The sequence below is a fragment of the Poecile atricapillus genome, chromosome 14 (assembly GCF_030490865.1).
Source record: "Poecile atricapillus isolate bPoeAtr1 chromosome 14, bPoeAtr1.hap1, whole genome shotgun sequence".
Lineage (NCBI taxonomy): Eukaryota > Metazoa > Chordata > Aves > Passeriformes > Paridae > Poecile > Poecile atricapillus.
In genome coordinates this window covers 13589523-13600284 of record NC_081262.1, presented here as the reverse complement: position 1 = coordinate 13600284, position 10762 = coordinate 13589523, and the positions used below count along the sequence as shown (strand labels likewise).

General features: G+C 51.3%; 1 protein-coding gene across 1 annotated transcript; it reads right to left on the bottom strand.

Moving 5' to 3' along the window:
- Window positions 1–8: 8 nt before the first annotated feature.
- AP5Z1 (adaptor related protein complex 5 subunit zeta 1) lies at window positions 9–10118 on the bottom strand. Its single transcript, XM_058849329.1, has 17 exons — window positions 9354–10118; window positions 9030–9167; window positions 8462–8648; window positions 7388–7529; window positions 6377–6489; window positions 5723–5891; window positions 4907–5047; window positions 4508–4545; window positions 4266–4428; window positions 3852–4030; window positions 3210–3352; window positions 2317–2466; window positions 2000–2111; window positions 1506–1603; window positions 1112–1244; window positions 768–982; window positions 9–511 (listed from the first exon to the last, which is right to left on the bottom strand). The coding sequence occupies exons 1-17, from the start codon at window positions 9617–9619 to the stop codon at window positions 247–249; spliced, it is 2652 nt and encodes an 883-aa protein (XP_058705312.1). The 5' UTR covers window positions 9620–10118; the 3' UTR covers window positions 9–246.
- Between the last annotated feature and the right edge of the window lie 644 nt (window positions 10119–10762).

Here is a 10762-nt window from a genome sequence, read left to right as displayed (position 1 = left end):
TCTCCTGCAACATTCACACAAATCCACCAGGATTTTCAATGCGTGCTCACCAGGAAGGGATAAGACAAGCTTAGGAGATAAAAAAGCAACAGGCACTAGGACACAGAAATACAAACAGCCTCAGCTCTCCTTATTCCTATTCTCTGTTTCATTCACAAACATTTGTTCCTCTTTTCCAGTTAAGATCAGGGCCTCAGCCTTGAGTGTCAGCGATGTCCAGTGATTTACTCCAGAAACCTCCTGCCCTCACACTGGCATGGAGCCTGGAGCAGGCTCCAGGAGCTGGGTGACCATCCTCAGGGCCAAAGGGAGGGAGTCATTCACGTCCCTCTGAAACTGTGTGCTGGCCATGGGAGGGGTGAACACAAACTGAGCCACGCTGGGCATTTTCAGCAGGTTCATGAGCTCTGTTGCTCGAATGAGGATCTCCTCAAGGTCTTCCTCACAGTAAACAGAGGTGACAGCAGGGCTCTGCACAAATGTCCTCATCTTGGACAGGAACATGGACACTCTGCAGGAGAGAAGGACACAGACATCAGACAGGTATTTTCACCCAGAGAGGTCACTACTTAAGTGTGTAAACTCCAACAGACTAGTGCAGGTGACAGAACATCAGCCAGCAGATGAATCCCAGTCCTCCAAACTGTGCCCTTCCACAGCTCACCTCTGTCCTTTTTCAGTTGCCAGCCTCAATTATTAACTACCACCACCAAACCCACGTTTGCACCCATGAGACCTGCACCTTTCAACCCTCTGCCAGTGCTCACCTGGGGATCAAGTCCTGGCTGCGGGCTGCCAGCTTGGTCAAGGTGGCCATGAGGACACTGATGGCACGGGGGGCACAGCTGGGGGTGCTGGCCTGCGGCCGGAGCTGGGTGATCTCAAAGAGCACAGCCTCGAGGGTCTCGAAGAAGCGCGTGATCTGCTCCACTGTGCAGCGCTTGTCGTAGGACACCGACAGGTACTCACCGATAGCCCACACCTGGGGCCAGGGCACAGGAAAGCACAGGAAAAGGGAATGGAGTGATTTTTAGGGAATAGAAAATCAGGTTAGATAATGCTAGGAGAGAGGAGGAGAGGGAAGGTGAGCAGCTGGGGCAGCCCTGCTCACCATGTGGGTGAAGATGGCCTCCTTGCTCTGGATGTTGCTGACAGCTCCAGAGAACTCCAGGATCTCTGTGGACAGTTCCACCACGAGCGCAGGGCGCAGCCTGCAGAGCATTGCCAGCTGGGAGCCCAGCACCCTGGAGCAGAGAGAAGGGCACAGCTCAGACCAGGAAAGGTGGTGATGCCCAAAGCCAGGAGGAGCTGGCAGCACCCAGCCACTGGCACAGGGCTGTATCCTCAGGATGTTCCCAGCTGGGATGAAGGTGCAGCCCCCATTTTGCACCCTTCAAAGATATGTCACAGTGGGGACTGGGCCAAAACTGAAAAGGCTCCTGGGCTGCCCTGGGATGCCAGGAGGAAGGGCTGGGAGCTGGGCTGTGCCTCCTGTCTCATCTCACCTGTACACATCCTCTTTGAACGCTGGGATCTCATAGAGCTGGTCACTCCTCTGCAGCAGCAGCACCACCAGCTGGTTTATCAGAGACTCATCTGCAAACTGAAAGCCAGCCCTTGTTTCAGCAGTACCAGTGACATCCAGCAGTCAAACCCCAAAATAACCAGCCAGGTGAGAGCTGGCAGGGAAACTGCCTGATCTAGGAGGGGAGCAGTGCACAAAGCAGGTATCAGGCTCTCACTGTGCCCTCATCTCTCTCCTTTACAGCTGGCTGAGAGCACAGAGTGAACCTGACACTGCTCCACTGAGCTCTTCAGTTCCTCTGGATCAAGTGGCCAGCTCAGTGCTGCCTCATGCCAGTACCAATCCCACCCTCCCCTCATGCACCCCTCTCTTTGAGCTGCAGCATCTTCACAAGTTTGTTTCTATGACTGCTCTTCACATAACAAGAGATCCCTGTGGCATAACTGGGAGCCAAACTTCCCCAAAAGGACCCACCTCTGCCACCACCCTGAAAAAGAGCTCCAGTAAGACAGGGACAGCCTCTGCACACTGCACCACCCTTGGGCTGCCAGCCAGGGATCCCAGCAGCTGCCGAAGTGGAACCAGACTGTGGGCAAAAGAAGAGTGACTGTTGAAGGTTTGTTCCCAGTTGCCCTTCCCTATTCCCCACAGGGCCTTTGAGTGCTGGCAAAGCTGACAGAGGGGAGAGAAATCCACCTCAGGCCAGCTCAGAGCAGCTGTGCCTCTCCCAGTAATCCCAGTGCTGCCTCCCAGAGCTGGATGGCTGAACCACACTCCAGGCAGGCTCCTACCTCTCGGGGGCATCCTGGGGAGCAGACTTGGTGCGGAGGAGATACTGGAATATGCTCTTGTAGAGGGGATGGCGAAAGGCCTCCAGACACGTGGCTGGCTTCCCAGCTGGGTCACCCCCAGCCTTCTCAGAGGCAGGAAGAGCAGCTGCCCTAGCAGGGAACACACAGAATGTGCTGCACTGTGAGAATGGGCCAGGGCAGAGCTGGGATCCTGAACACTGTGGTGGTTGAACATAAATTGGTCTAATCTAGGCTCTCTGGAAGCCAGAGGGACAACCTGATGAGCTCAGGTCCCCCATATTCAGGCAATAGTTCCAGACTTGCTTCTGTGTCATGCCTGGAAAAGGGAAAAATGACACTCTGTATCCCTCAGTCATCCAAGCCCACCAAATTCTGCCTCTTTTCTAAGCACTTGAGAAAGAACTGTAATGTCAGGAGGACAAGGTAGAGCAGAAGTAGAGCCAGTTCCAGTCCTACCCCATCTTCATGGAAACTCACAGCTCATAAGATCTCAGGAATTTAATTCTGTGTGCCTCCAGGAAAACAGAGCAAAAAACAGGGCTAAGAGCAGGAAAGGAAGACCAGATATTTCACCTCTGTATTGAGGTGGTAGCTCATGGAAGCCTCAAACACGTGGCAATCATTTGGAGTTGGACAGGGAGAGGGGAATAGTAACAGAGACAGACCAGTACTGAAATGTGAGAGCTGGTCACCTTCTCTTCCCATGTACAACACATTACTAGGAAAACTGGCTGACATCTGTGCAGCCTTGTGTTAACCTGACTGCAGTGATGTCTCTTGCTCTGTGACAGCTGAGGCTCAGAAGTGTGCACTGGGCTTTGGTCAGTGGTATGATGCTGATTAACAAGTGAAAGGAAAGGAAGGTGCATTACCTCTGCTGGATGTCCAGAGCTGCTGTCAAACAGGGCAGGTCAAGCAGCAAATGGAAGATCTCAATGGTTGTGCCTGGATCCAGCAGAAATGGGAGAAGGTCCACAAACTCAGAGATCAGAGGTGGGCTGTTCCACGCCAGGAACTGCAAGGAACAATCACAAACTGCTGCACTATCCCTGCTGCTCCATCACACACCCAGACAACTCCACACTGTGACCAGATGGGATGGGGAAGGGAAAGTCACTTCTGAAAAGCAAAACCAGAGAAGTCTGAGGGTTTGGTCAAAACCCAGGAGCCTGTTAGAAGCTCGACACAGGCCTCTGGCAGCTGGTTCAGTGGCTGGCAAGCTGCAACTCACTCAACTTTTCCAGAAACAAAGTGCTGTGTCCTGTGTTCACTGTGCTCCCCAGCCCTCTACAGTCCTGCCAACCCAGACTCTTCTCTCCTGGCAGTGCTAAACACACCCAGAACCCTCCACCCCTTCAAACTCACACTCATTTTGTAACAATCCTCCTTGCCTCTGCTCTCCCTAGCACTGCCATGGAGGCACATGGAGGGCTCTGGGGTGCAAAAAGGAAGTTCTAGGGCACAGAAGGGGATGTGAAGCAGACTCTCCCCTCTGCTGCTCCAACACATTGTACCTTGAAGAGATTTGGGAAGCTCTGCCTGAATATGCTGGAGGAGTCTGTGAGGAGCTGGCTGTTGTCTCTGCAGAACTGGACAAATTCGAAGGCCAGTGATGGGTTGTGGAAGAGCTGAGCTGGGATATCAGTGAAGAGGTGTTTGTAGATGGCATCCGAGTCCACAGCTGCCAGCTTGCCTGGGAGGACACAGCACCTTGCTGAGCACAGCTCACCCAGCAGCCTTGCCAGGGCTCCAGGGGCTAAGAGACATCTGGGTTATGTTCCTCTAAAGAGCAGGGGACTCTCCAGCTCCTGGGTCTCCTGGGGTGGGATAATTCATACCAGAGCACAGGCAAGACTGCCAGGACAAAAGGCTGTGCTGGAAAAGGCATGACTGAATTGTGGAAGAGGGGGTGGGAGCTGAAGACTTACTGTGGTTCAGGAAGAACTGGGCAATGGGCAGCAGGGCCCTGGCATAAGTGGCATCCCCACAGATCCTGCTGTGCAGGGTTTTCAGGAAGGAGACAGCACGGCACACGTAGGAGGAGTCCTGTTTGCAGATGATGTCCATGATTGTCACTGCCTCAATGAGACACTGCAGGAGAGCACAGAGTAAGACTGGAATGGGGGAAGCCACAACTCCCAGAGTTTGAGCCCCACCTCTGTGTGCTTACAGCTTTTTGCAGGTCTCCATCTTCTTTTTTCAGGGGTCCTGCAGGAGAAATGAGTCCAATTGAGCCTTGAGCTCACACAGGAATATGAGGCTGTCAGTTTGAGCACTAACCCTGGCTTCAGGGCAGGCAGGAATACACACTGATCCTACATTCAGGCCAATGAGAACCAAGTTCCACAGCCTCCCCTGTGGGAGGCAGAACATGACTGCTGCCTCCAAATCCTTCCCAACACCCCAGCTCAGGGCTGGACAGTGACTTGCCCCAGCAGCAGGCCCCATTCCTAGGAACCGAACTGTGGATTCCAGGGAGTGAGATCCCAGCCCAAACATGCAGCAAACCAGAAATATTTTGGAGAACACTCCCAAGAGGACTCCCAGGAGGGCTCATGGCAAGACTCACGCCGGTTGCTCTGCTCGATGAGGCGCTGGCAGTACTCGAAGGCTTTGTCCCGCAGACGCTCCCTGGGGGGAAGCAGCTGCCCAGCCGTGGCTGTAGTGGAGACCAGGGATGTCACACACCTGTCCACTCCTGCTTTGTCACCTACACAAGAAACATCACACATGTCAGCTCGTCACTGGCAATGTCACCCACGCAGCAGCCCAGCAACAGAAAGGCAGCTGACTGTCCCCAGGTGCAGAGTGAGGAACAGCTGAAGGAGAAGGAAGTGTTACAAGAACACTAAAGAGATGCTGTATCCCACCACCCAGGCCTTCTTTCCTAGGAATCCATGGGGCTTTGTCTGAAAACAGGAACTCACCCAACAAAGAGGGATCAATAAGTATCAGTCAGGAGGTTTAATGATATTCCTTCCCAAAATTTCCCTGCTCCTAGTACAAGATCTCTGAACTCTTGCCCATGTTCCTGTCACTTAGAATCACAGAATGAGAGGATGCTTTGGGCTGGAAAGGAATTAAAACTCATCCAGTTCCAAAGCTCCTTCTAGGAGCAGGGACACCTTCCACTATCCCAGGTTGCTCCAAGCCTTGTCCAATCTAGTCTTGAGCACTTCCAGGGATCCTGGGGCAGCCACAGCTTCTCTGGGCACCCTCTGCCTGGCCCTCCCCACCCTGAAAGGGAATAATTTCTTCCTAATATCTCATCAGTTTGAAAGAGAGATTGCTGGGTTGCTGGTACAGCCACCTCATACGACATCTGAGAGCACACAGCCCTCCTGGGGCTGCAGACCACAGTGGCCTGCAGACCTTCAATCCCTACCTGAATTGAGGGTGCTCAGCTCCTTGCCCCCATAGCACAGCAGCCAGTTTCTCAGCATGGAGAAGGTCTGCACGTTGAGCCACTGGTCCTGTGTGTAGTGCTGAGCCACTGAGAGCACTGTGAAGAAGTCTGTGGCAACAGAACCGTCCATCTCTGTGATAGGAGCAGGCTGAGAGAAAAGATGCAGCAGGTCAGAGCCCCAGGAAAAGGCTTAGAGGGCAGGGAAAACCCCACTGAGCCCACAGAGACAAGTAGCCCTTGTCTGGGTTCCAGAAGGAGGGCAGGTATCCAGAGAGAGAAAAGGCAGCTGTGCTGGATCCTTCTCCCCAGCTGAAACACTCAACTTTGCTACTTTGACACTGGTCCCAATCACCTTTAACTCTGAAGCACACGGTAACTAAAATACCCTTCTCTAAAAACTACTTCAAAGATTAAAGCTCTGGCTCTACAGCTGAACTCCTAAATCTAAGAGCTGTAAATCCCCCTACTTTGCTTTCCCATGTGTCTCAATCCCACAAAAAATGCTGAAGAACAGCAGCACTTCTAGGCTACTGTTTTCCAAAAGAAATTCCAAAAGAATTCTGGGAACCCAAACCAGCAAGTAACAGACTAACAAATGCCCTTGTGAGGTCACCATGGCAACTCAGCACTCACCTGTTTGGTTCTGGGACTGGAGAAGAAGCCTCCAGAGGGCTGAGCCATTCCTTGCTGAATGCTTGCATACCTCAGCCAGTCAGCCATTTTTTTACTGACAACATTGGTCTGCTCTGTACAAGGGAAGTGACAGGGTCATTGCTAGACTGGGCAAAGAAGCAGCCTCTGCAATATGTCCCTGATAACCCTCAACTGATGGGCTTTTTCTCCAGCCTGCATCACTCTCTCATCCAGCAATCCATAAAGAAATTGGTACCCCAAGGTGGATGTCCATACTCCTCACACTACCTCAGTCAGGGAATCAGTGCTGGAACCAAGGACTCTGCTACCAGATCACTCAAGAGATGCTTGTTCCTTTGTCTCCATTCACAGCTGCTATTAGGAGGAATGTGCAAAAACACTGTCACTTTATTCAGGCAGTGTGTGGCTTCAGCATTGCAGCCAAAGGCACAACTCCCTCGCTGGGAACTCACAGAAGCTGGGACAGGTGATCCTTCCTGCTCTGCCAGCCCATGCACCCAGCCCAACATCCTCCCCAAAGCTTCTCCAGCACACAAAACCTCACAGGAAACTCCCAGAAACTCATTCTTGCTCACAACTCCCCAGCATTTTAAGCCTGGGATGCTCTCCTAGGTTAACTCACCACTACCCATCCAGTGCTGCCTCTCTGATGAAGAGCACCTCTAGCTGTTTCTGCTTCTCTCTTGACCAGATGCACAGCCACATCTCTGTTTCTCTCTCTCTGCTTGATGCTCTTCAGGACAGCTACAGTTTCACACTCCTGCTGCATCTGGAGACCTCAGCTAGAGTACATGATCCTGTCATACAAATCCATGGCCAGGATTTGCAAGGCCCAGTCACAGTTCTGTGTGGTGGAATACATCCTACCCAGTAAGTTCCCTTTCCTTGTAGCAGAGATGTCACTTTTGACAGCAGTTTCCAGCTGAGAGCCTTCTGATCACTACCCAGATCACAGCCAGGTGGCAATCTCAGCCCTTCCTATAGATTTACCTTCTGTTAGAGATTCTGGTGAAAGGCTGATGACATTTGCCAGGACAGGAAGAAGGAACCGAGCACTCTGACCCTCGGGCAGTCTTCTTTCAAGGACTTTCACAACATGCTGCCCCACAGCTGCCATTTCACCCTTATTTTCCTGAAAAATAAAGCAGAGGTAAAGATTGATAATTTACCATTACTAGAGACCAATCTCCTCCATCAGGCATCGATACCAAAGTCAAACACATAAAGAACTCAAAGCACAGGGGATTTTACCACATTTTACAGAGATTCTCTGCAATTTGAATTCACAGATCCCAAACTATAGGGCTGCTTACGTGTGTTTTTACACTGGGGAACTGCAGGACAGTTTCAAGGCTGGATATGGGAGAGAGGAGCTTTGTGAGGCAGCATATAAGTAATACATTGCTGGTTCCTGTTTCATTTCCTTTAGTTAAGTAGACTCAGATGAATGTCACAAACACTGGAGCCATTTCTAAGCACACAGTGAAACTAAGAACGAGAAGCTGCACAAAAATATTTTAATAGGTACAATTAAAGTAAAAGAAGGAGAGGAAAAAGAGTAGTGCTCAAAAGTAGGAAGGTCCTCATGTTTGGTTCTCTCCATGGAGAATCTGGACCTTTGAAGTGTCATTTGCATTTACAGACTTACATGTTTTATAGGTTCCGTGTATGTTTTTTATATGTGAACATGAAAGCCAATATCATAAGAAGAATAAAAAGAATATCTAAAATATTTTTCTTTCCTCCCCAGGTTCAAGCAGCCCTCATTTGAAATCTATTCCAGTAGCCAGCTCTAAAGGATTCTTTTTTGCTTCCAGGACCTCAGTGTCTAAACATTTCAATTTTAAGCAATTTTGTTGTTAAGTGCTACACACAAAAATTTGCTACTTTTTTTTCCTATGCAAAATAGAATAATGAGATCCCTTAAATGAAGATTGAAATGCCTCTGCTTTTTCTTACATATTTCCAATTGATTTTCACTCTCCTTGAGCTCAAGAGCAGGGAACAATCAAAGAGCAAATCCATATTGACAAGGGAAGATCTCTGACTTGACAGGTCATTTACCTGAGCCAGAAGGACGGAGGATACCAGGCTCAAGAGCTTTGTATCTTGAATCTCATCACAGGAGAGGATAAGATCATTGCAAGGTGACATCTCTCTCAGGATGGCAGCACATAACACCTGGATCTGCTCAGGACTTTTGGGTAAGCACAGCACTGTCTGCAACAGCTCCACAAACTTCCCATCAAGCCTGCAAGAGTCCCAGTAAACATCACGGCAAGGCGAGAAAAGATCCAGATGTTTATTTCCTGCATATTTTCGGCTTTGGGATGATCCCCCTTGACAGGGACTAATGCCACTCATCACCTCCATTTCTGAGTGCTGCTCCTCAGTGCACTTCGACAGAGGGCTCAGTGACACCAACACTCGTTAATTTTGCTGCAAAAGGAGATGGGCACCTTCTGCTTAGCAAGGGGGTGAAAGGCAAAGCGAGGCGTTGCGTTTAAACTGACCTCAGGATTTTCAAGGCAGCGTGTTATTTTAAAAGCCTAACCCACGCCCTTCCTCTCTTTTTGGTTAGGAAGGTATCGCTCTGCTCCTCTGAACACCCGAGACACACAAGGGCACTCACTTGCGGGGGTACTTGGTGGCGGCCACGGTGAGGTGCAGCCTCTGCAGCCCATCCACGGCCTCGGGGCCCGGCTCGGGGCCCTGCAGCAGGGCGGACACACGGGCGGCGAATCTCCGCAGCTCCTCCTCCTGGATCTCCCTGCCGGGGCACTCGGGGCTGTCAGGAACCCGGGCCCCCATTCGGGAAGCTCGGGGCTGGAGGGTTCGTACACACCGCCCTCCCCTCAGCCCGGCTCCCTCCAGCACCCCCGCCCGGCCCGCGGGCTCCGAGGCGCTGTCCCGTGTCCCCCCGTGTCCCCCGTGTCCCCCCGTGTCCCCGGCACACCTCGCCTGCCTGAGGAAGCTCTCGGCAGCCGCCGTGAACATCCCGGCCCCGCCGCCGCCCGGGCCCGCGCCGCGGTACGCGGCCAAAGCCGTCCCCCATGGCGGGCGGTACAGCCGCGCCCGCTCCGGGGACACGCGGCGGCTGCTGCAGGAAGGTTCCGCCCGGAGGGAAGGCTCGCAGAGGCGAGGGGTGACCAAAATCCTCGCTGGTGGCTCCTCACGGACTGCTCCAGGTGCTGCTGTCATCATTCCCCACCTCAGGAGCATGAGGACAAATCTGGCTGCGAGGCCACCCCGCCCTAGGCACTCAGACCTATGGAGAACATCATTACACAGCAGAGATGAGGGTTGGGGCTTCTAAGGGTGTGATGGTAAAAGACGATTTATTTCCCGCAACCTGTTCATAAAACAGAGCTTTCCAAAACAGGTAGCAGATGTTAAACCCAGCTGCTCCGGTCTTCAGCACTCCCAGAAGTTAAAGATCCACCAGGCCCTTCTCTCCTGACTGATAACACGGCTGAAGCTCTAAGCACCATGCTGAACCTGCAAGGAGATGCCAGGGGATGGAACTTGGCACTTTGCCCTTTGGTAATTCCCTGCTCTGTGCTCTCCTGGCATTAAAGTTCATTAACATCATACCTGGGTAATCAGCCAGCAGAGCAGCAGCATGGGGGGAGCCCAAGATAGGATAATTTTAAAAGATGCCCCCCCCCCAAAAAGGGCTCTGGATGAATATAATTGCTCACTGTGTACTGTTATTAAAGTTTTAATTAGTTTGTCAATTAAAAAAAATCCTCCCTGTAAAAACTGAAGGGAGGCTACAAGAAAGATGGAGAGAAACTTTTACAAGGGCATGGAGTGACAAGACAAGGGGGAATGGTTTCAAACTCAGAGGGCAGAGTTAGATGGGATTTTGGAAAGAAATTCTTCCCTGTGAGGGTGGGCAGGCCCTGGCACAGGTGCCCAGAGAAGCTGTGGCTGCCCCTGGATCCCTGGAAGTGTCCAAGGCCAGGCTGGAAGGGGCTTGGAGCAACCTGGGATAGTGGAAGGGGTCCCTGCCCATGGCAAGGATTGGAATGAGGCAATTTTTAATGTTCTTTCCAACCCAAACTGTTCTGTGGTTCTAAGATTCTATGAATTACAGCTACTTTATGTCAGTTGAGGCCTTAGAAGATATTCCTATTTAATTCTGGAGCTAAGAGTGTTAGTCAAAATAAACCCAGAACTTAAATTGTAGGTGCATTAGGAGGACAAAGGAGGAAAAGTCTAACCACAAGACAGATAAAGTACTGCTTTCTCTCCTCACAGGTTTAAATGAAAACAATAATTATAAATTAAAGGGGAACGCACTGGAATAGTTAAACTTTCAAAATAACAATGTTTCACTTCATGACAAAACAAAAGCTGGAG